The 25902-nt window shown below is 47.5% G+C and overlaps 1 protein-coding gene and 1 pseudogene across 2 annotated transcripts in view; one reads left to right on the forward strand and one right to left on the reverse strand.

Annotated features, from left to right (window-relative positions):
- LOC139241016 (signal transducer and activator of transcription 1-like) overlaps positions 1-20085 on the reverse strand; it is a 121643-nt gene extending 101558 nt beyond the window's left edge. The window contains exons 1-3 of one of the 2 annotated variants that reach the window (XM_070869713.1): positions 19876-20085; positions 8111-8242; positions 4751-4895 (exon numbers count right to left, since the gene is read on the reverse strand). In XM_070869713.1, the coding sequence (XP_070725814.1) occupies positions 4751-4895; positions 8111-8241 (276 nt within the window). In that variant the 5' untranslated portion in view covers position 8242; positions 19876-20085. Of the gene's footprint in view, positions 1-4750; positions 4896-8110; positions 8246-19875 lie in introns of both variants that reach the window. The other variant, XM_070869710.1, reaches the window with a different exon arrangement.
- Positions 20086-24851: 4766 nt separating this feature from the next.
- On the forward strand, positions 24852-25030 carry LOC139241035 (U2 spliceosomal RNA; annotated as a pseudogene).
- Positions 25031-25902: the final 872 nt, after the last annotated feature.

Consider the following 25902-nt stretch of genomic DNA (forward strand, 5'->3'; position numbering starts at 1 on the left):
CCCTTGCCACTGGATAAAGACCTAGCTCTGTCAAGCCCGTGTGGTGGCTGGTGTGCAATGGTCACCACACGTTAAAAAAATCCACGCACAGGCATCTTCCACCCCCTCAATTGGAGTTCAGTATTGGAACATCGGGTCCTTCATCGAAACACCTGTGAACTCTTGGAAACAAGTCATCCTCGTTCGAGGGACTGCCTATGACATGATGATGAATACAGTGTAGAAAGCAAGGGATGGCAGATACATGTTTAATGTATTTTTTTTTTAAATCACGAGTCCCTGGACATGCCATTTCAATATTCAATTACACAAGCATGGCCTTTCTAACACAGCCTATACTTCATGCAAACTACAGGGTATAATAGCAGCTCAGATGAGGTTATGTGATTAAATCACATTAGAATGCTTGCTTCCAAGAAGACACTTGCATTGCTGAAATTAGAATGCAAACATCCTTTCCTTTCCCACAAAGATTCACCAACATACACAACAGTCTGCAATACATTTCACAAATATAGCATATCTAAGGGCGTGATAATGATGGGCTACTCAAGCTTGCTCTCAGTCCCCAACATCATCTCGACACATTACTGCTTTTTAACAGTCCACACTAAGGTCGTCTCACACATTATAAATCACATACGCAGGGCGGAGTGGCACTAATGTTTAGTTCCTGACCTGAGCTGCAGTGGGCTGGTGGGGGGAATCATGTGAGTGCATCATATTCCGAGCAGTCTTTTGTATCTCCCATAGGCCAGCTTCCATGCAACCTGAAGCCACGGTGATGGCATCAGTCACAGTGGAGTCAAGCAAAACCCAGAAAGCCACAATCTAGGAGGTATCCCATCAAGTGAGGACCTGCCGAATACATAGCAATAACCAGCTAGCATGGATTACTCCTGGCTTGGCCATCTTCACACACACACACACGCACGTATACAGATCTCCTGTTAATCATCAGTACAAAATTCTTCCCCTTTAAGAGCAGGTCTCTGTGGGTAGATGTGCCATCCTGTGTGGTAGTGAGGCAGTGTGACCAGGAGGGTCTCCGGTGCTCTCCATCATGTGTGCCGTTTCTGATCGCTATACAGTCACCCCTGCTGAAACATACTTGTGTGGGGCTGTCATGCGAGGGCAGGTTTGGCTTCGCTTGGATTACTGCCCCCACATGGTTATATGGGGGTTGGGGAATTCAGAGGTCGAGAAAAAAAACGACAGTTTAAACAAAATAACCCACATTAAAATCCATGACGTTTCTTTTGTTCTTAATCAAAAATGTTTCAAAATTCACAATACTCACTTCCCATTTCTGTCGATGTCACTTCCTGTTTCAACAGCAATGAAATTGATCGAAAATGCTCCGTTTCCCCAAAGAAGTGTGTTTTACCCAGGACACAGATCAGACAATTTGATTTTTTTCTTTAAACATTTAGTTCATTCTGTACTGTTTGGTTCTCACAACCAGATCCACGACCATCATATTGTCGGATTCTGTTACGAGTGTTGTTACTGGTCACTCCAACTTTTCTTTAATTGCGATCTCATCATGCACCTCTCAATCAACATAACAAAAACAGACTATCTGGTCATTATCACATTACTGTGTGTGGGAGTTGCTTGTGTGCAAATTGGCTGCTGCGTTTCCCAAAATAGCAGCTTAGAGGTCACAAGAATGGCTACGAGAAAAACAAAAGTGGTTTCTTTAACTGTGTCTCTGTGCGTGTACTTTTTTTGCTCATCAACCAGAAGGATACTAGTGCCGGGGAATGAATGCTTTCACGTGTCAACTTCAAGCAATCCAAGATCATGTACAGCAGAACTCCCTCTACTCCACCATGCAATGTGCCACAGCCCCAACTTTTTAAAAAGTGCTCTTTAATGCACCAATACAACATTTACCATTCCCCACATTAGCCATCCTGTAGCCTCAGAGTCTGGTGGAACATTTGAGGTAATTTTGTGCTGCAAACCCACTACCCATGCCCACTAGGAACTGGGTTAAAACTGCCAAATGTTTCATGTAGAACCATTATAGCCAGTTGACAGAGGAGACTTTCACCCCATCAGTCTGGGCTGGGTTTGAACCCAGAAGATAAAGATCAGTATCTAACCCACCGCACCATCCAGTCTCTGGGGGACTCTCTTCGAGGTGGCATTGATGCATATTATTGAGGTAGATGGAGCTCCATTCTGCAGCATGTTAGGAAGAGAAAGTTAACCGAGACTCCTCTAGTGCATCTTCTGGTGGCTGATCAGAGCAACACTGCCAGAGGCCTGGGATCAGAATTGGTGCATAGCAAGAAAATAAGGCTGAGGATGTAAGTTTAAAACAAAACTGTGCAAGTTTTCTGGAGTTTCCAGCATCCAACTGCTAACAAAGACTGGCAAGTTAGCTCAGGACCCACTACTGTAGCTGCACTTAATTCTCTCCTCCCATTTTCACCCCTTCCCTCCTGGGGTGTAGTTCCATGTCTGGTACAATGTTTAAGTGGCCCACTCTTCATAGTCAAGTGTAGACAAGTATTGGCAGGCTATTTGATATCAGAGCTGAGCCCAACCTGGTTCTTGCTGGACCTCCAACAAGGGCCAGGAATGTAGCATTCGAAAGCACTAATCCTGGCTGAATTATCCAATCCATTGCCCAGGAGCACTGCAGCCGATTAGAGCACCCCTAACAAAACAGAGGCAGGTTGTAGCACCCCTAAATCAATAACAGCAGAGATCAGCTAACAACACAGACCAGAAATCAAACCTGCAACCTTGCTGATCTGTACAGTGTAGTTACATGTTAGACATTGAGCAATCAGATGGGCTCTATGGCACTTCGAGTGGTTGTATAATCAGAAGCAACAAACGTAATGAACACAGCGATCTTTTCATTCCGCCCTTACAGACATGTATACTCATCTTTGCAGATGCAAGAAAACTATTTGCAAGACCACGCGATACCTTAAAGGATGCCATCAATAATGTACATCTTGCTGAAGAGTGCAGAATTGTGTGGAGGTGTAGAGTTGGGACTCCAGTGAGAGTGAGGGAACCAATTAGATGCGAAGAGGCTGTTTCTCCTGGGCTGGAGTGTCTAGAACGAAGGGGCACAGTCTCAGAATAAGGGGTCGGCCATTTAAGACCGAGGTGAAGAGGAATTTCTTCACTCAGAGGGTTGTGAATCTTTGGAATTCTCTGCCCCACAGAGCTGTGGACGCTGAGTCTTTGAGTATATTCAAGGCTGAGATCGATAGATTTTTGGACTCTAGGGGCCGGATTTTCAGCTTTCGGGGATTTTCGGCGAAAATGGTAGCGATACATGAAACTTACCGTTTTCAGGCTGAACGTTTGGCCTTTACATCATCGGTAACGGGGGCGCTGCACAAGCATTTGCGACGCAAAACCCGAGTTTTGGCAACTTTAGTCCGGGGCCGGGAGCACTGCGAGAGAGGCCTTGGGGCAGGGTGGGGGGGGGTGAATTCCAAAAAACATTTACAAGACGCTTAACTATCTAATTGCGGCAAAAAAAAACTTTAACTTGCCTTTTTTTGCAAGTTTTCTAACGTACCGCTGCTGGCAGGGCTGCACCGACAGGTTTGACCTGTCGCTATTCTGGGCGCGAAGTACGGGTCGGGAGAGCATCGAAACTCGGACGCAAACACAATCCGAGTTGTTGCACGTCAGCGCACCTCTCCCCGGCGGTACGTGGAAGCGCCGCCGCAAATAGGTACCCGAGGATCCCGCCCGAGCTTTCGCCGCAGAGGGTCAAATCGCGGCGAAAACCCGGTCACAAACCTCTCGAAAATCCGGCCCTAGGGGAATAAAGGGATATGAGAATCGGGTGGGAAAGCGGAGTTGAGGGAGAAGTTCAGCCATGATCTCATCGAATGGTGCAGCAGGTTCGAGAGGCCGCGTGGCCTACTCCTATTTCTTATGTTCTTATCAACGGGGAGAATCATATCTGGGCCATCTCTGGCGCCTTCCCTTAACCAGCGACAGGGCTGCAGGCAAAGGCCTAGCATTCCATTCACTTGGCTGGAGGAGTCGGCCAAACAAAACAAATAAAAATACAAAAATAACACAGAGTGTGGGACAAGTTGACCCAAACATGTCGGTGAAAGAAGAGTTTCACCTCCCCAGATACCCCAGTTGGAACAGCCATACAGACCAGACAATGCCAGGTTTGATTCCTGTTGTATGTGGAGTTAGCTGACTGCTGCCCTGGTGACAATTAGGGCACGACAATTGGTCTAGGAATAGGAAGGGAGAGAAACAAATCAACAATGCTCCTGCTCTTGGTTACCATCCAGCGGCCACAGCTGGAAGACTGCATGGGTTTTGGGCTGGGGGACGTTCAGTCTCAGCTGTGATGTGCTCTCCCTGCAACCTCCCCCCCCCTGCTCCTCCCTGGTCAAATAGCCCATCAATATGCACTGCCTGAGTAACCATTCTTGGATGTGAGCATAGAGCAAATGTATATGAGGACAACAAAGGTGAGTGGAAGTACACCACAGTGGAAATCAACACCTTCAGGAGAAGAGGGAGAGGGAAAATGGTGAATAAATTGGAGAAAAAGAAACACCACACAGGAATGGAAGAAAATCTACCTGCAGAAGCTAAAAATTCACAGCTTCTTTCCCAGCACTGTAGCTCAAAACTAATTCTCAGTATTACTCTGTTCCAGACGACAAGCAATGAGACAGCAGCCAGTTTGAATTACACAGTAAATAGAAGCCGTTGCAGAATTTAGGCTGTACAGTACCTGCATGTTTTGCCTGTATCTCTTGAAATTGTGCTGACATACAAACTTCTTCTCCTGCATAAAGCGGCTGTACTGGTTGTTGATTTGGTCCAGCAGATTTTGGTAGTGGATGGTGGCCAGTGAATAATTTGTTATAGCCTTATCCCTAGAAATAGAATAAAGGACATGTTTTGCTCCATTTTAACATTGCATGCACCAATCGCCCATGCGACTTCACTTACCCCTCCGATCTTTGGTTCCCTTCTTGTCATCCACCATCCCTCCTGTAAGAACATGGGCAGGTGGGCAAACGGCCACCTCTGCCAACGTTGCCCCTTCTGCTGTTTGTGAGCAGCTGGAAGCTATTTGCCCATTATGCCAAGATCTTGAACCGAAGCCCCATCACTTCGTAGCGCAACAGGTTGGAGTTTGACCAGACTCTTTTGGACCAGGTTAATAAAGATCATTGACTTGAGAATTTTCCCCCCCACAATTGTCTTTGCTTCTCTTCACCCATCTACTGTAGGTGGTAACTGGCAGCCTATCAATACCTCACCCAAGACCCCATTCTTCACGGGAACCCAGAGAGCGACTGATCGCTGCAACGACAACATGCAACTCGGTTGAATCCCCTGCTGCTGCAGCATGAATTCAAATGAGGAATGGCCCACTTGGGTAAAAGGCCTGTGGCATCCACAGACCTGTACCCCAGCATGTGTCAGCAGATGGGGGAAGTCAGTCGTTCTACAGTTCTTCGCAGTGCAGTCAGCCAGGCATGTTCAGGATAATAACCACTTTTAATTACAGTGTCAACAGATGCAGGGTTAGCATAGCACATGCAAACCATGATTCATTTACTATTTTTAGTAAATGACTGAAGTATTTCCTCATATTTATTGCCCATAGATCTCCCAGGACGATAGGCGGTACTCTGACGGGCAACTGCATTCCAGATCTGGCTGCTACCAACAGCAGCCTCGGGCCACTCATCCTCCCTGGGCTCAATTCTTCCCTAGAGGCCCAGCCAAACACAAAAACACAATGTGGGGGGAAATTGCCAAGCTAGTGCCACCTGGTACCAATGTGCAGGCTCATAGAAACATAGAAAATAGGAGCAGGAGTAGGCCATTCGGCCCTTCGAGCCTGCACCACCATTCAATATGATCATGGCTGATCCTCTATCTCAACACCGTATTCCTGCTTTCTCCCCATACCCCCTGGTGCCTTTTGTGTTTATAAATCTATCTATCTCCCTCTTAAATATATTCAGTGACTTGGCTTCCACAGCCTTCGGTGGTAGAGAATTCCACAGGTTCACCACCCTCGGAGTGAAAACATTTCTCCTCATCTCGCTCCTAAATTTCCTCCCCCGTATCCTGAGACTGTGACCCCTTGTTCCAGACTTCCCAGCCAGGTTCTATAAAACTGCAGACAGAAAATGTCAGAACATATCTAGATATCATCTCAGTAGTTCTTGGCCTCTTGTAACACAGACATATGCATCGGTTGCAGGCATGGCACCAGAGTAGTGGCATGCAGGTTTGGAGCCATACTCTCCCTAGAGTTCCTCATTCCTGCCAAGCTTTGAAAGGTCTGGTGTCGGACTGGAAAGGAGGGGGTGGTGGGGGCAGAAATCACTCTCTAACGTCTGCATCTCTCCTGAAGGCTGAATTCAGTCACTAGGACCAAGTGGTCTGTGCACTCTGCAACAGACATATTTAGCTGTTGAGGGGTTTGGGGTTAATGTCTGTTGTAGACCAGTATTGAAAGGAAAAGGATGCAGAATCTGGACTCCAGACTCACAGCCAGAGATTCATCCCATAGCTCTCAGCTTTATTCCAATTGTGCTTTCTATAGAAGTATCTGGTCTACATCAGCTGTCTGAATCATTTGCTTTGGCTAAGCAATGCCTCAGTCATTTGAATGTGATGTACATGCCAATGATGTAACGAAGTTCCTGTAGCACATTGTGCCAAATGAGTCACAATAATTATCCATTTACAGGGTCCAGGGTTGTCTTTTTGAGTTTGTTTGTGTCAATACAACTTCCATCTGAACCGCCAAACATTATCTAGGCTAAAGTGCAAAGAGAACAACTTGTTCCCATACATCTGCCAAATCTATGCTGCCCTGTAACCAAATGTCAGAAAATGGACAAGAGCTCCACAATTTATTTCCTTCTCTCCGGGGAATTGCCCAAAGCAGACTGACCAGCGAAGACCATGAATTCCCAGGGCACTGGCTGCATTCGACCACCTTGCCCACTGCTAAAAGTCATCTTCTACACTGCACTTCAGATAGCGGCACATGCAAATCATCTTATGCAATTTATTCCAATGCACTCTTGGCCGACCTCCTATGTTCTACCCGCTGTAAACTTGAGGTCATCCAAAACTCGGCAGCCCGCGTCCTAAATCGCACTGAGTCCCGTTCACCCATCACCCCCTGCGCTCGCTATCCTACATTGGCTCCTGGTTAAGCAATGCCTTGATTTTAAAATTTTTATCCTTGTTTTCAAATCCCTCCATGGTCCCGTGTCTCTCCTCTCCTCTCCTCCCACACTGAGATATCTCCAATTCTGGGCTCTTGAGCATCCCTGATTTTAATTGCTCAAGCATTGATGGCCGTGCCTTCTACTGCCAAGTCTTTAAGCTCTGGAATTCCCTTCCTAAACCTCTCCATCTCTCTCTTCTCATTTAAGACACTCCTTAAAATCTACCTCTTTGACCAAGCTTTTGGTCACCTGCCCTAATATTTCCTTATGAGGCTCGGTGTGAAATTTTGTTCCATAACACTCCTGTGAAGCACCTTGGGACGTTTTACTATGTTAGACGATGAGATAGGAATACAAGTTGTTGTATTAGAATTCAACAGTTCAGATCAAACCACAACCTTCCAGAGGGCCAATTCCACTGCCTTCCCGATGCAGCTTTTTGATGCCCACCTGAACAGGCAGGCAAAAAGTCAGTTTGTGCAGTTCAACTTAGAACAGCACCTCTGACAATGCAGCAATTCTTCAATACAGCACTGGAGTAGCAGCCTAGAATCGGAGCTCAAATCAGAGTGTGGAACTCCTCACCACGACATTCTGAGCTGAGTGTGCAACCTAACAATTGGGCCACTTTAAAAAGAAAATTCTCCCTTTTGGCAAATTGGACCCCTCCATGTCATTCCTAGACAAGAGTTCCCTATCGCAAGTGTGCCAGAGCACAGGCCAGGCACATCGACACAAGAGTCAAAGGAAGAAATAAATCAAAGGTGTAGTCACCCTCCCCAGCCAGCTTTCTAAAAGCATTGAAGAGGCGTGGAGGAGGTGCATACAACACAGGGAAAGCAGCGTAGTGTTTACTTAAATAGCGTTTACTTAATGATTTAACATACCAGTCCTGAGTTTCAATCCAGTGGGAAAGATATTCCCGGACATCCATAGGAAAGTTTTCATCCTGGTACAGAATATCCAGCTGCTCCAAGTACTTCGTATCCAGTTGCTTTAGGTTCTCCCACTGACTCATACTGCTGGAAAAAAAAATGTTTGCATCAACCAAGGATCACCTTCATTGAATCACATACACTAGAGAGCTTGGCAGCACCATTACAATGCCTTCTATTGGTTGGGAAAGTTGAGATGGGGGGTAACTAATTACAATGTATATTAATGACTTGGATGAAGGGACCGAGTGTATTGTAGCCAAATTTGCTGATGATACAAAGATAGGTGGGAAAGCAAGTTGTGAGGAGGACACAAGAAATCTGTAAAGGGATATAAATAGGTTAAGTGAGTGGGCAAACATTTGGCAGATGGGAGTACAATGTGGGGAAAATGTGAGGTATCCACTTTGGTAGGAAGAATAGAAAAGCAGAATATTATTTAAATGGAGAGTGACTATAGAATGCTGCAGTATAGAAGAGAATCCTCGTACATGAAACCCAAACAGTTAGTAAGCAGGTACAGCAAGTAATGAGGAAGGCAAATGGAATGTTGACCTTTATTGCAAGGGTGATAGCGTATAAAAGCAGGGAAGTCCTGCTACAACTGTACAGGGTATTGGTGAGGCCACACCCGGAGTACTGCGTACAGTTTTGGTCTCCTTATTTAAGGCGGGATTGTGTTTGCATTGGAGGAAGTTCAGAGAAGGTTCACTGGGTTGATTCCTGAGGTAAAAGGGTTGTCTTATGAGGAAGTTGAGCAAGTTGGGCCTATACTCATCGGTTTTTAGAAGAATGAGAGGTGATCTTATTGAATCATAAGAGACTGAGGGCACATGACAGGGTAAGAACATAAGAAATAGGAGCAGGAGTCAGCCATTTGGCCCTTCGAGCCTGCTCCGCCATTTAATAAGATCATGGCTGATCTTATCATGGACTCAGCTCCACTTCCCTGCCCGCTCTCCATAACCCTAAAAGAACATAAGTATACGCAGAGAGGATGTTTCTCCTCTTGGGGGAATCTAGAACTATGGGGCAGTTTCAGAATAAGGGGTCGCCCATTTAAGACAGAGATGAGGAGGAATTTCTTCACTCAGAGGGTTGTGAATCTTTGGAATTCTCTACCAAAGAGATCTGTGGAGGCTGGGTCATTGAATATATTCAAGGTGGAGATAGACAGATTTTTGAACTACAGGAGAGGAATGGGGAATGAGGAACAGGCAGGGAAGTGGAGTTGAGGCCAAGATCAGATCAGCCATGATCTTATTGAATGGCGGAGCAGGCTCGAGGGGTCAAATGGCCTATTCCTGCTCCTAGTTTGTATGTTCTTAAGTTAGCCTGCTTTGGTATGTACTATATGATACACTGCAATGAACATCAGAAGCTCTTAATTTAAAACTCAAATTTCTCACGTTTGTTATCTAATGTATACATACAATGTACCTTTTTAAAAAAAAAAATATTCTTGGGATGTGGGCATCGCTGGCAAAGCCGGCAGTTATTGCCAGTTTCCTAGTTAACCCTTGATAAGGTGGTGGTGAGCAGTAGCAGGATATTTGAAAAGCATAATTCAATCAAGCAGAGTCAGCATGGATTTATGAAGGGGAAGTCATGTTTGACAAATTTGCTGGAGTTCTTTGAGGATGTAACGAACAGGATGAATAAGGGGGAACCAGTGGATGTGGTGGATTTGGATTTCCAGAAGCCATTCGATAAGGTGCCACATAAAAGGTTACTGCACAAGATAAAAGTTCATGGGGTTGGGGGTAATATATTAGCATGGATAGAGGATTGGCTAACTAACAGAAAACAGAGAGTCGGGATAAATGGGTCATTTTCCAGTTGGCAAAAGGTGACTCAGGGATGGGTGCTGGGGCCTCAACTATTTACAATCTATATATAAATGACTTGGAGGAGGTGGATAAGGTAGTTAAGAAGGCATACGGAATGCTTGCCTTTATTAGCCAAGGCAGAGAATAGAAGAGCAGGAGGAGTTATGCTTGAACTGTATAAAACACTGGTTAGGCCACAGCTGGAGTACTGCGTGCAGTTCTGGTCACCGCATTACAGGAAGGATGTGATTGCACTGGAGAGGGTACAGAGGAGATTTACGAGGATGTTGCCAGGAGTGGAGAATCTTAGCCATGAGGACAGATTGGATAGGCTGGGTTTGTTTTCCTTGAAATAGAGGCGGCTGAGGGGAGACCTCATTGAGGGGCCCAGATATAGTGGATAGAAAGGGCCTATTTCCCTTAACAGAGGGGTCAACAACCAGGGGGCAGAAATTTAAAGTAATTGGGAGAAGGTTTAGAGGGGATTTGAGGGGAAATTTCTTCACCCAGAGGGTGGTGGGGGTCTGGAACCCACTACCTGAAAGGGTGGTAGAGGCAGAAACCCTCACCACATTTAAAAAGTACTTGGATGTGCGCTTGAAGGGACGTAACCTACAGGGCTACGGACCGAGAGATGGAAAGTGGGATTGGGCTAGATAGCTCTTGTTGGCCGGCATGGACACAATGGGCCGAAATGGCCTCCTTCCGTGCTGTAAATGATTCTATGAAGGGACCGAGTGTAATGTAGCCAAGTTTGCTGCTGATACAAAGATGAGTGGGAGAGCAAATTGTGAGGAGGACACAAAAAATGTGCAAAGGGATATAGACAGGCTAAGTGAGTGGGCAAAAATTTGGCAGATGGAGTATAATGTGGGAAAATGTGAGGTTATCCACTTTGGCAGAAATAATAGAAAAGCAAATTATAAATTAAATAGAGAAAAATAGCAAAGTGCTGCAGTACAGAGGGACCTGGGGGTCCTTGACGTGAAACACAAAAAGTTAGTTTGCAGGTGCAGCAAGTAATCAGGAAGGCAAAAGGAATGTTGGCCTTTATTGCAAGGGTGATAGAGTATAAAAGCAGAGAAGTCCTGCTACAACTGTACAGGGTATTGGTGAGGCCACACCTGGAGTACTGCGTACAGTTTTGGTCTCCGTATTTAAGGAAGGATATACTTGCATTGGAGGCTGTTCAGAGAAGGTTCACTAGGTTGATTCCGGAGATGAGGGAGTTGACTTATGAAGATAGGTTGAGTAAGTTGGGCCTATACTTATTGGCGTTTAGAAGAATGAGAGGTGATCTTATCAAAACATATAAAATAATGAGGGGGCTCGACAAGGTGGATGCAGAGAGGATATTTCCACTCATAGGGGAAACTAAAACTAGGGGACATAGTCTCAGAATAATGGGCTGCCCATTTAAAACTGAGATGAGGAGGAATTTATTCTGAGGGTTGTAAATCTGTGGAATTTTATGCCCCAGAGATCTGTGGAGGCTGGGTCATTGAATATATTTAAAACAGAGATAGACAGATTTTTGAGCAATAAGGGAATAAAGGGTTATGGGGAGCGGGCAGGGAAGTGGAGCTGAGTCCATGATCAGATCAGCCATGATCTTATTGAATGGTTGAGCAGGCTTGAGGGGCTGTATGGCCTACTCCTGCTCCTATTTCTTATGTTCTTTAATATAGTTCTTGTTAATTAACTAGTACAAGAGTACAGTGATCTTTTGGAATAAACAAGGAGTTGTTGATAAAGGCAGCTAATCATGAGGTCAGGAGGGAACTCATCATAAGGAAGTTAGAAGGAGTTAGCAGTCCAAAGGTCGGTCGATAAAATATGACGTACGTTACTTTTGCAGTTAACAACTAGGGTTGTAGGGCTAGGTAGATAGCTGGAGGGAGAGAGGAATCCAATACTACCCTTGTACTGTATAGATTGATCACCGATGCTGTATAAATAAAGTTGGTTCCGTGCACTCAAGTCCCGTAAACGTCTCACTCGAAGCGTGTTTCCAGAACCAGAGAGGGAAGGAGGTTGTCTAACAATAACACTACAGCTTCACCTGGACTACGCAGTTCCCTTCCTGAAGGCACATTCTGTCAGCCCTCAGGACTCGAGCAGTAGCACAGATGGAGAGGGTCAGAATTCTACTCAATCATAGAGCACCCCCACTTCGAGTTTTAAAATATCCTCACTAGACACCCACACACAGGAGCTTTCCAGACAGATCAATGCAATAACAGCTAGAAGCACAAATTCTCACTGATTTCTCCTGTCATTGGCACAGGCGAAACAGAACAATTGTCTCATGCCCTACCATCGTCAGTCATGGCTCAGTAGGTCGCACTCTCGCCTCGGAGTCAGAAGGTTGTGGATTCAAGTCCCACTCAAGGGACTTGAGCACATAATCTAGGCTGACACACCTGGTGCCAGTACTGAAGGAGCGCCGCACTGTCGGAGGGGGGCAGTGCTGAGGGAGCGCCGCACTGTCGGAGGGAGTGCTGAGGGAGTACCGCACTGTCGGAGGGGGGGGGAGGGGGGAGTACCGCACTGTCGGAGGGGGGGAGTGCTGAGGGAGCGCTGCACTGTCGGGGGGTGGGGGGAGGGGGGAGTGCTGAGGGAGCACCGCACTGTCGGAAGGGGGGGGGGGGGGGGTGGAGTGCTGAGGGAGCACCGCACTGTCGGGGGGGGGGGCAGTGCTGAGGGAGCACCGCACTGTCGGAGGGGGGGGGGCAGTGCTGAGGGAGCACCGCACTGTCGGAGGGGGGGGGTGCAGTGCTGAGGGAGCACCGCAGTGTCGGGGGGGGGGGGGCAGTGCTGAGGGAGCACCGCAATGTTCGGAGGGGGGAGGGGGGGGGGGGGAGTGCTGAGGGAGCGCTGCACTGTCGGAGGGGGGAGGGGGGGGGGTGCTGAGGGAGCACCGCAGTGTCGGGGGGGGGGGGGCAGTGCTGAGGGAGCACCGCAATGTTCGGAGGGGGGAGGGGGGGGGGGGGAGTGCTGAGGGAGCGCTGCACTGTCGGAGGGGGGAGGGGGGGGGGTGCTGAGGGAGCGCTGCACTGTCGGAGGTGCCGTCATTCAGAGGAGACATCAAACCGAGGACCCGTCTGCCCCCTCAAGTGGAAGTAAAATATCCCAACAGCCCTATTTCAAAGAAGAGCAGGGGAGTTCTCCTCAGTGTCCTGGCCAATCAACATTAAAATACATATTATCTGGTCATTATCACATTCTGTTTGTGGGAGCTTGCTGTGTGCAAATTGGCTGCTGCGCTTCCCACATTACAACAGTGACTGCACTTTAAAAAGTACTTTGGCTGTGAAGCGCTTTGGGACATCCTGAGGTTGTGAAAGGCGCTACAGTAATGCAAGTCTTTCTTTTATCAGCTGAGTCGTCACAGACTAGGAATTGAGCCCTGGATCTGTCTGTTCTGTATTGCTCAGTTACACACTGCCTTTATAGCAGAGCCGCAGTATTTTGCTACTTTATCATAAGAGGTCGGAATTCAAACACCATCTTGGTCACAAGTGCAGCTTCATTTTTGGAGATGGCATTCACAGTCCCTCGGTTACAGCTCAACGCACAGTAACCGGCAGCGTTCCATTTCCACCGATTGCATTCCTTGGCTCCTGAAATGTTGGGCGAGGCCAGTGCTCCCAGACACACAGAGCGGCATTAGCTGTCCATGCTACCACAGAGCAGGATCGGACTGGTTGCATTCTACACCACATCCAGCAGCTATCTCAATGACGCATTGCTCCAAGGTTCAGTTAGCCTAGATCCCAGCCAAACCACAGGTAGTGTGGGAGCACAAGATATCAGCCAAGCTAATGCAGTAATTAAAAAAAAAAACAAGAAGTGGTCGGGGTTCTTGCATCTGCTCGCTGATCGAATAGGCAAATTCACGGAGTCTCTGTTCAGTGGGGAGGCACAGTCGAAGGGTGTGCAGGTCGGGAGAATTAACACTATCGTTTTGTAGCCCTGCATCCAACCTGCGCACCCTACGAGCAAGGCATCAATTAATTTAACTGTATACACGCTAAAGGGGCAATACTGTGATGCTAAGAAGCTTTTGGGTAGGCCTATTTTTGAGGTGGACCAGTAGAGCGGCAGTGGGCTTGCCCAATGCCACCAGGACACAGATGTCACTACAAGTACCCCATGAGGAGGAGGGCACCACTATTGCACAGACGGCCCACTCAAACTGCTATCCATAGGGCTATTTTGGAGTGGACCAATAGAGCGACAGGGTGCTCCAAGTCAAAAGCACTGCTGCATGAGCTGTCCAGGAAGTCATTTTCTGATAACCGTCAAAACACACCCAGTTCGAAATCTCATGTTCAGCGACCAGTACGGGCCTGTGCTCAGAAGAACATAAGAACATAAGAATTAGGAACACGAGTAGGCCATCTAGCCCCTCGAGCCTGCTCCGCCATTCAACAAGATCATGGCTGATCTGGCCGTGGACTCAGCTCCACTTACCCGCCCGCTCCCCGTAACCCTTAATTCCCTTATTGGTTAAAAATCTATCTATCTGTGACTTGAATACATTCAATGAGCTAGCCTCAACTGCTTCCTTGGGCAGAGAATTCCACAGATTCACAACCCTCATGAAACAATCCAGTCAAAAGTCACCACGTTGTAGTGTGTAGAATGTTGAAGACTAACTGCATACGCTGCACTACACAACACAGCACAGTATTAACACCATGGTGAGTTAGAGACAGAGTGAAATGACTCAATTCTGGGCTGACTTGGGTAAACACCTAATGGAACAAACAGTAGTCTGAGATTGAGTGTCTCAGGACTCCAACCCACTGGTTACAGAACAAATACTGTATTCTGACTGATTTTTTTGGTTTCCTGTTGTTTTCTTTGGAACAGGAGGCTGAGGGGAGACTTAATTGAGGTGTAAAAAATTATGAGAGCCGAGATAGAGTGGATAGGAAGGATCTATTTCCCTCAGCAGAGGGGTCAACAACCAGGGGGGCATTGATTGAAAGTAATTGGGGGGAGGTTTAGAGGGGAAATGTCTTTACCCAGAGGGTGGTGGGGGTCTGGAACTCACTGCCTGAAAGGGTGGTAGAGGCAGAAACCCTTGCCACATTTAAAAAGTACTTGGATGTGCACTTGAAGTGCCGTAACCTACAGGGCTACGGACCCAGAGCTGGAAAGTGGGATTGGCTGGGTAGCTCTTTATCAGCCGGCACGGACACAATGGGCCGAATGGCCTCCTTCTGTGCCATAAATTTCTATGATGCACCATGTACAGTGCGAGGGATTGCAACATTTTCCCCACTTTTGACACCTAGGCTCACCATCAAGCATTCCCAAGCCCAGTACAGCATAGACCAAACACAGGGCGAATCTCCCTCCACTCAGTCTCAACAGGATTGTGGAACTTCAGCCTCAGAAAAGCAGCTCCCATAAAAGACTCCTTCCATTCATTTTTCCTTCCCCTCTTCTGAAGGCCTTGCTTCCTTACTGGGGTACAGCTCCACGAATACTCAAGAGCCTCAATTCTCAGGAAGGGAACAGCAGCAATTGGAAAACAAATCAGAGCTTCCACCTCAAGGGTATGGAATATTAAAGATTAACAAGACGACTACAATCACTTTGCAGCATACCCATCAACATCATGAAATACCTAATAATGTAATCGTGTTTTGAACACTAGAGCGCATTAAATCCCATGGGTCTTAAGTTGAGACGCTGCATTTGTGCTTTCTCAACACCTTGCTCTTAATACTGGGAGCAACAAGAAATGAATGGTAGTTGGGAGGGGATGAGGGGTTCTGGCCCTGGACTTGCAGCCCAGAGGTCGCAGGTTCAAATCGCACCATGGAAAGTTGTGAAATTGATTTCGAAAATCGGGGAATTTGTGGGCTGACACTGGGTATAATGACCACAAAAGCTGCCAGATTGTCCTAAAAACCCAACTGGTTCACTAATGTTCTTCAGGGAGGGGAGTCTGCCACCCCGACCCAGTCTGGGCCTACACGTGACTCCAGTCCCACACTATGTGCTTGACTCTCAATGCCCTCAGGTTCACTAGGGATAGACAATCAATGTGACCTTACCAGTCTGACCCACCTCCAAAGATCAATTTGTTTTTTTTTAAATGGGTCGGACGTTAAGACTTGCACACAGAGCCCAGCAGCATTTTGGATAAATGGAATCCTGAACAGGAATTTGCTTTTTAATAAAATAAAGTTAACTGAATGGAGAGGATTATACAATTTATTTTAGTTTTTTTGGTGGTGGTGGAAGAAGAGACAGAAGAGAGCAAAATGAGCTGAATTCCTAAATTACAACACTGACTACACGTCAAAAAGTACTTCATTGGCTGTAAAGCGTTTTGGGACGTGCAGTGGTCGTGACAGGCGCTATAGAAATGCAAGTCTTTCTTTCAGAATGCTGGTCTGGTCAAATGCACAGATCATACTAAACAGCCAAAGAATTACACAGGGACCTAGACAATATTTGGAAGTGAACTATGGAATTCAATACAGATAAATAAATACAAGGTCTTGCACACTGGGATTGAAAAAAGTTTAGAGAACAAATGGGAGTTAAACTAGCTGGGAGAAGAGGCTGAAAGAGATCGGGGAGTGATATGGACTCTGCACTGACCGTGTGCAATCACAGCAACAGAAAGCAAAGCTATGTTGCCAAATCAATAAAGTACAAGGCATGCACACAATAATGTGTGCTGCTCAACAAGGCACAAGGGAAACATCTAAGCCTGGGAAGTGGTGCAGAAAAGTGCCACGAAGCTGATCAAAGCTTAGAGTCTGAACGATCATTCTAGGGTTAATCACCATCAACCCAGAGCCAACAGGTCTGCAGAGGGGTCCAGACACATACACGCAGTCAGTGAGGACAGGATTGTTTGTGCTCAGCTATTATTCCCTTCCCTTCCTATCGGCCTCCATAGCTGGGCTGCCTGCCAACGCTCACAGTTTAGGTTTCCACGTGAAGAATGTGCATTTGGACAAAGCACTGGGGGGTAGAGCCAAAGGTCAGCAGAAAGGAGACAAGTCGTTTCATTTTCTCCCCTCGCGCTGATTTATGCTGAACTTCTACCCTCCAGGGCCTTGTCCAAATGCACATTACAAACTTCCATCAGTGCATATAAAAAAAATCTAGATGTTGCAAAGAAGAAATGTACTTCTGTTGACATATACTTTGTTGAAATCCCAGAGACATCAATAATTCTGAATATAATGTACACTGCTCAGATCAATCTCAATAAGCTACTTCCAGCACAAGGTATAATAACAAAAAACATCTCGTGTCCTTGCCAAGGTCTGTCCAATATAAATTGTAAGGTTTTTTTAAGCAAATTGAAAAACCTACAAAAAAGTTGTTATTTCATATTTCCGCATTGTTTCCTGGGGGGGAGGGGGACGACAATGTGAAGTAATGGGAAGCTTCACTGGCTGATTAACAGTCTGACAGGCCACAACATAAATGCTCCTTCCAAGGCCATAACCATCTTTATACCAGCCCGTAGAGTGGTTGGCTAGTCCTATATGGCAGGAGGATTTTATGGGCACCCACCGGGCACGAGTACCCCGCTAGATGTCAACCCAGAATTTAGTGGCAGAGCTCCACTCACCAGGACTGTCTGGAGTGAGGTTCGAACTCTGCACCTTCTGACTCAGGAGCAGGAATGCTAAACAACTAATGCAAAAGCTCACTCTACCTACCAAAGTAAATATTTTTTTTTAATAATTACCTATATATACACACACACACACACAGTGACATTTAACATTTCATAGAATCATAGAATGGTACAGCACGGAAGGTCGTCATTTGGCCCATCGAGCCTGCACCGGTTCTTTCAAAGACCAATCCAGTTAGTCCCACTCTTTTCCCAACAATTTTTTCTCCTTCAAGGAGATAGAGTATAAAAGCAGGGAAGTCTTGCTACAGTTATACAGGGTATTGGTAAGGCCACACCTGGAGTACTGCGTGCAGTTTTGGTTTCCGTATTTACGAAAGGATATACTTGCTTTGGAGGCAGTTCAGAGAAGGTTCACTCGGTTGATTCCGGGGATGAGGGGGTTGACTTATGAGGAAAGGTTGAGTAGGTTGGGCCTCTACTCATTGGAATTCAGAAGAATGAGAGGTGATCTTATCGAAACGTATAAGATTATGAGGGGGCTCGACAAGGTGGATGCAGAGAGGATGTTTCCACTGATGGGGGAGATTAGAACTAGGGGGCATAGAAACATAGAAAATAGGTGCAGGAGTAGGCCATTCAGCCCTTGGAGCCGACACCACCATTCAATGAGTTCATGGCTGAACATGCAACTTCAGTACCCCATTCCTGCTTTCTCGCCATACCCCTTGATTCCCCCTAGTAGTAAGGACTACATCGAACTCCTTTTTGAATATATTTAGTGAATTGGCCTCAACAACTTTCTGTGGTAGAGAATTCCACAGGTTCACCAATCTCTGGGTGAAAAAGTTTCTCCTCATGACCTTAGAATAAGGAGCCGCCCATTTAAAACAGAGATGAGGAGACATTTCTTCTCTCAGAGGGTTATCAATCTGTGGAATTTGCTGCCTCAGAGAGCTGTGGAAGCTGGGACATTGAATACATTTAAGGCAGAAATAGACAGTTTCTTGAGCGATAAAAGGTTATGGGGAGCGGGCAGGGAAGTGGAGCTGAGTCCATGATCGGATCAGCCACGACTGTATTAAATGGCGGAGCAGGCTCGAGGGGCCGTATAGAAACATAGAAAATAGGTGCAGGAGTAGGCCATTCGGCCCTTCGAGCCAGCACCGCCATTTAATAAGATCATGGCTGATCATTCCTTCAGTACCCCTTTCCTGCTTTCTCTCTATACCCCTTGATCCCCTTAACCGTAAGGGCCATATCTAACTCCCTCTTGAATATATCCAATGAACTGGCATCAACAACTCTCTGCGGCAGGGAATTCCACAGGTTAACAACTCTGAGTGAAGAAGTTTCTCCTCATCTCAGTCCTAAATGGCCTGCCCCTTATCCTTAGACTGTGTCCCCTGTATGGTCTACTCCTGTTCCTAGTTCCTAGTTCCTCAGTACATCCCAAAGTGCTTTACCACCAATGAAGTACTTTTTGAAGTGTAGTCACAAGGAATACAATTCAAGACATCCTTTTGATTCACATTTTGTTCAAATTTGAAGCATCAATTCCCATGATACATGCTTTGTATCTTAAAGACTTTCATTTAAATCATGATTTTCACATCCCAAAGCACTTTACAAGAACATTTTTGGAGTGTTGTCGCTGTTGTATTATGGGAAACACGGCAGCCCACTTGCGCACAGCAAACTCCCACAAACAGCAATGTGATAATGACCAGATCATTTGTTTTTGTTATGTTGATTGAGGGATAAATATTGGCCAGAACACCAGGGATAACTCCCCTGCTCTTCTTCAAAATAGTGCCGTGGGATCGTTTACTTCCACCCGAAAGACAGCACCTCCGACATTGCAGCGCTCCCTCAGCACTGCATTAGGAGTGTCAGCCTAGATTTATGTGCTCAATTCCCTGGAGTGGGACTTGAACCCACAACTCCTGACAGAAGTGAGTGTACTGCCCACTGAGCCACTGGCTGACACGATCGTTTATCCAATTCCATGTTGAAAGTTATTATTGAATCTGCATCCGCCATTCTATCAGGCCATGAACTCCAGACCACAACAACTCGTTGCATAAAGAACTTTTTCCACATGTCGCCTCTCGCTCTTTTGCCAATTATCTTAAATCTGATCTCAGTAAATTTAGTGAAAAGGAGAGAAATGTTTAAATGATTGTTGGAGATCAGTTATCAGTAAAATTCTCTGAGCGATGCAAACTATTATTTAGAAAATGTCCATTAAGCTGCTGCCTTACCTGAACTCCTCTGTTCAAACTTAGAATTTCAAATCATGTAAAAGCTATATTCTGTTATCGCAGATAGTGCTGTGCCGGCTGTTCTTGTTGATGTTTCACTTTTAATTAATTACATTGTATCTTTATTTGTTGTATCCAACTGACAATAACTGGACACACTGGAATACCACAAACACACCAGGCCCTTCCAGCAACTCGACAAACTCCAACCTCGGGGCTGTCCGCAAGCCCAGAACGTGTCCCGCCCCGCCGCGCACTTACTGGCGCTTGTCACCCAGCGTTCTCAGCCTATTGGTGCACCTTTACATCAATCATCCCGCTCTCGTCCCACCTCCCGCGATGTCTGGCCGCCCAACGGGCCACGCTGCCCTCGCCGGCTGATTGGTCACCGCGCCTATCGCTCCGGGACGAATGGCGCGGTGTGGTTGGCTGAGAGCGGGTGAAGCGCGGGGCGCGCGGCGGGAGGGAGTCCGCGCGGGAAGAGCGGCTGTGCCGCAGCTCGAACACGAACAGCTGATTTCGAAGAAATTGCGTCAGGCGCAGGCCGTGCGTGCGACGTCAGACGCAGAGGTTTTCACTTGTGGTGACGTAAAGACGTCTGCACTCTCCCTTACTTTGGCGGGGACTCTGCTTTACAAGAGCAGAGGGGAGTTACCCTGGTGACTGCGACCAATATTTATCCCTCAACCAACATAACAAAAACAGGTCATTATCACACTGCTGTGTGTGGGAGCTTGCTGTGCGCAAATTCATTGCCGCGTTTCCCATGTTACAAGTGACTACACTCCAAAAAGTACTTTAAAAGTAATACACTGAGGTTTGAAAGGCGCTATATAAATGCAAGCCATTTATTAAAATTTCACGGCATTAATTGCCTCCATGGCCTCCTCGCTCTTCCCTATCTCTAATCTCCCACAACCCTCCGAGATCTCCGCTCCTCTAATTCTGCCCTCTTGAGCATCCCCCAATTGCCATCGCTCCACCATGGGTGGCCGTGCCTTCAGCTGCTTGGGCCCCAAGCTCTGGAATTCCCTCCCTAAACCTCTCCACCTCTCTCCTCCTTTAAGACACCCTTTAAAACATATCTCCGTGACCAGTCACCTGTCCTAATATCTCCTTATGTGGCTCAGTGTCAATTTTGTTCGCTAACACTCCTGTGAAGCGCCTTGGGACATATTATGTTAAAGGTGCGATATAAATGCAAGTTGTTATTATCACACTTATTTCCTGTTACTTTTCCTGTCACCAATGTACCCATTAAGCTGCACAGTTGCTCTAGTCAGGAACAGTAGCATAGTGGTTAAGTTTCTGAACCAGTAATCTAGAGTCCTGCACTGATCATCTTGAGACATAAGTTCAAATCCCACCATGGCAGCTGGCAAATGTAGTTAATTAAATAAATCTGGAATAATAAAAGCTAGTGTCAGTAATAGTAACCATAAAACTACCAGATTGTTCTTAAAAACCCATCTGGTTCACCACTGCCCTTTAGGGAAGGAAATCTGCTGTCTTTACCCGGTCTGGCCGATATGTGACTGCAGACCCAATGGCCTAGCAAGCAACTGAGTTGTAAAGAAAAAAACCATTAACAATAATAAAAATAAAACCAGACGGATCGATCTTGGCACCGGCTACGAACCTCCTCACTAACATCTTGGGACTTGTGTCAAAATTGGGAGAGCTGTTCCACAGACTAGTCAAGCAACAGCCTGACATAGTCATAGTCACACTCACAGGATCATAGCTTTCAGCCAATGTCCCAGACTCCTCCATCACCATCTCTGCCCTGCCGGTGGGACAGGACAGACCCACCTGAGGTAGCGGTATACAGTCAGGCAGGAGTGACCCTGGGACTCCTCAACACTGACTCTGGATCCCATGAAATCTCATGGCTTCAGGTAAAGCATGGGCAAGGAAACCTCCTGCTGATTACCATCCACCGCCCTCCCTTAGCTGATGAATCAGTACACCTCCATGTTGAACACTACTTGGAAGAAGCACTGAGAGTAGCAAGGGCACAGAATGTAATCTGGGTGGGGGAACTTCAATGTCCATCACCAAGAGTGGCTCGGTAGCACCACTACTGACCGAGCTGGCTGCGTCCTGAAGGACATAGCTGTCAGACTGGGCCTGCAGCTGGTGGTGAGAGAACCAACACGAGGGGAAAACCTACTTGCCCTCGTCCTCACCAATCTACCTGTCGCAGATGCATCTGTCCATGACAGTATTGGTAGCAGTAACCACCGCACAGTAATTGTGGAGACGAAGTCCCGTCTTCACACCGAGGACACCCTCCATCGTGTTGCGTGGCACTACCACCGTGCTAAATGGGATAGATTCAGAACAGATCTAGCAGCTCAAAACTGGGCATCCATGAGGTGCTGTGGGCCTTCAGCAACAGCAGAATTGTATTCCACCACAACCTGTACCCTCATGTCTACCGGCATATCCCTCACTCTACCATTACTATCAAACCAGGGGACCAACCCTGGTTCAATGAGGAGTGTAGAAGAGCATGCCAGGAACAGCATCAGGCATACCTAAAAATGAGGTGTCAATCTGGGGAAGCTGCAACTCAAGATTACATGCATGTTAAACAGTGGATTCAGCATGTTATAGACAGGATTAAACAATCCCACAATCAACAGATCAGATCAAAGTTCTGCCACATCCAGTCGTGAATGGTGGTGGACCATTAAACAGCGATTGGGAGGAGGAAGCTCCATGACTATCCCCATCCTCAATGATGGCGGAGCCCAGCACGAGTGCAAAAGACAATGTGTTTGCAACCATCTTCAACCAGAAGTGCCTACTCCTGAGGTTCCCAACATCACAGAAGCCAGTCTTCAGCCAATTCGATTCACTCCACGTGATATCAAGAAACGGCTGAGCGCACTGATACAGCAAAGGCTATGGGCCCCGACAACATCCCGATTGTCGTGCTGAAGACTTGTGCTCCAGAACTAGCCGTGCCTCTAGCCAAGCTGTTCCAGTACAGCTACAACACTGGCATCTATCCGACAATGTGGAAAACCGCCCAGGTATGTCCTGTCCACAAAAAGCAAGACAAATCCAATCCGGCCAATTACCGCCCCATCAGTCTACTCTCAATCATCAGCAAAGTGATGGACGGTGTTGTCGACAGTGCTATGAAGCGGCACTTACTCACCAATAACCTGCTCACTGATGCCCAGTTTGGGTACCGCCAGGACCCCTCGACTCCAGACCGCATTATAGTCTCGGTCAAACATGGACAAAAGAGCTGAATTCCAGAGGTGAGGTGAGAGTGACTGCCCTGGACATCAAGGCAGCATTTGACAGAGTGTGGCATCAAGGAGCCCCAGTAAAACTGAAATCAATGGTAATCAGGGGGAAAACTCTCCACTGGCTGGAGTCATACCCAGCACAAAGGAAGATGGTTGTGGTGGTTGGAGGTCAATACTGACAGCCCTAGGACATCGCTGCAGGTGTTCCTCAGGGCAGTGTCCTAGGCCCAACCATCTTCAGCTGCTTCATCAATGACCTTCCCTCCATCATAAGGTCAGAAGTGGGGATGTTCGCTGATGACTGCACAGTGTTCAGTTCCAATCGCAACTCCTCAGATAATGGAGCAGTCCGTGCCCGCATGCAGCAAGACCTGGACAACATTCAGGTTTGGGCTGATAAGTGGCAAGTAACATTCACACCATACAAGTGCCAGGCAATGACCGTCTCCAACAAGCGAGAGTCTAACCACCATCCCTTGACATTCAATGACATTACCATCGCCGAATCCCCCACCATCAACATCCTGAGGGTCACCATTGACCAGAAACTTAACTGGGCCAGCCACATAAATACTGTGGCAACAAGAGCAGGTCAGAAGCTGGGTATTCTGCAGTGAGTGTCTCGCCTCCTGACTCCCCAAAGCCTTTCCACCATCTACAAGGCACAAGTCAGGAGTGTGATGGAATACTCTCCACTTGCCTGGATGAGTTGCAGCTCCAACAACATTCAAGAAGCTCGACACCATCCAGGACAAAGCAGCCCGCTCGATGGGCCACGCTACCCACCACCTTCAACACTCACTCCCTCCACCACCGGCGCACCGTGGCTGCAGTGTGTACCGTCTACAAGATGCACTGCAGCAACTCGCCAAGGCTTCTTCGGCAGCACCTCCCAAACCCGCAACCTCTATCACCTATTCCGCAGCTCCGCCCATACCGATTCCATATTATCCAAGCTAATGTCCTTCCTTACTATTGCGTTAATTTCTTCTTTAACCAGCAACGCTACCCACCTCCTTTTCCTTTCTGTCTATCCTTCCTGAATGTTGAATACCCCTGGATGTTGAGTTCCCAGCCTTGGTCACCCTGCAGCCATGTTTCCGAGATGCCAATTATATCATATTCCTTAATAGCTGCCTGTGCAGTTAATTTGTCCATTTTATTATGAATACATCTCGCATTGAGGCACAGAGCCTTCAGGCTTGTCTTTTTAACACACTTTGCCCTTTTAGAATTTTGCTGCAATGTGGCCCTTTTTGCTTTTTGCCTTGGGTTTCTCTGCCCTCCACTTTTACTTTTCTTCTTTCTACCTTTTGCTTCTGCCCCCATTCTACTTCCCTCTGTCTCCCTGCATAGGTTCCCATCTCCCTGCCATATTAGTTTAACCCCTCCCCAACAGCACTAGCAAACACTCCCCCCTAGGACATTGGTTCCAGTCCTGTCCAGGTGCAGACCGTCCGGTTTGTACTGGTCCCACCTCCCCCAGAACCGGTTCCAATGTCGCAGGAATTTGAATCCCTCCCTTCTGCACCACTCCTCAAGCCTGTCACACTTTGTCAATAACACTCCTATAGTTATAAAATAGTTCGGACAATTTTAACCATGCCCACCCAGCAGCCGGATACTTACCAGGTGGACAGCCGCCAGGAACCCACTCTTCCCATATTAACCCAAAGTTACAATAGCTCAGGTTAGAGTTACTTGCTGGCACGAGCTTCTCGGCCTTTTGGCTAAGATCAAGTGTAGTATCTGTTCTTATCAGTTTAATATCCCCTATGGGGACATGATATTGAATTGATTTTTGGACAGGGAGCTGGATCAGGGGCTTGCCCCGTCCACTCCAGGCACCGACCTGGTATTGCAATATTTCCAGGAACGGTGCAACTTCGCCTCTCGGCCTTTTGGCCTAAGATCAAACACATTGGCGCAAAGTGATCTTTGGCGTTAGAGTTGATCTGGAACGAAATTGGATTAAAAAAAAATACTTGCTGGCACAAGCATTGCTAAAGGAGTCAAGCCTTACAGGAGAAAAGAGTGCTGAACTGTCGGAGGGGCAGTACTGAGGGAGTCCTGCACTGTCGGAGGGGCAGTACTGAGGGAGTGCCGCACTGTCGGAGGGGCAGTACTGAGGGAGTGCTGAACTGTCGGAGGGGCAGTACTGAGGGAGTGCTGAACTGTCGGAGGGGCAGTACTGAGGGAGTGCTGAACTGTCGGAGGGGCAGTACTGAGTGAGCGCCGCACTGTCGGAGGGGCAGTACTGAGGGAGCGCCGCACTGTCGGAGGGGCAGTACTGAGGGAGTGCCGCACTGTCGGAGGGGCAGTACTGAGGGAGCGCCGCACTGTCGGAGGGGCAGTACTGAGGGAGTGCTGAACTGTCGGAGGGGCAGTGCTGAGGGAGCGCAGCACTGTCGGAGGGGCAGTACTGAGGGAGCGCCGCACTGTCGGAGGGGCGGTACTGAGGGAGTGCCGCACTGTCGGAGGGGCAGTACTGAGGGAGCGCCGCACTGTCGGAGGGGTGGTACTGAGGGAGTGCTGAACTGTCAGAGGGGCAGTGCTGAGGGAGCGCCGCACTGTCGGAGGGGCAGTACTGAGGAAGCGCCGCACTGTCGGAGGGGCAGTACTGAGGGAGCGCCGCACTGTCGGAGGGGCAGTACTGAGGGAGCGCCGCACTGTTGGAGGGGCAGTACTGAGGGAATGCCGCACTGTCGGTACTGAGGGAGCGCTGCATGTTGGAGGAGAAGTACTGAGGGAGTGCCACACT

This window comes from Pristiophorus japonicus, chromosome X, assembly GCF_044704955.1.
Source record: "Pristiophorus japonicus isolate sPriJap1 chromosome X, sPriJap1.hap1, whole genome shotgun sequence".
NCBI classification, from domain to species: Eukaryota; Metazoa; Chordata; class Chondrichthyes; family Pristiophoridae; genus Pristiophorus; species Pristiophorus japonicus.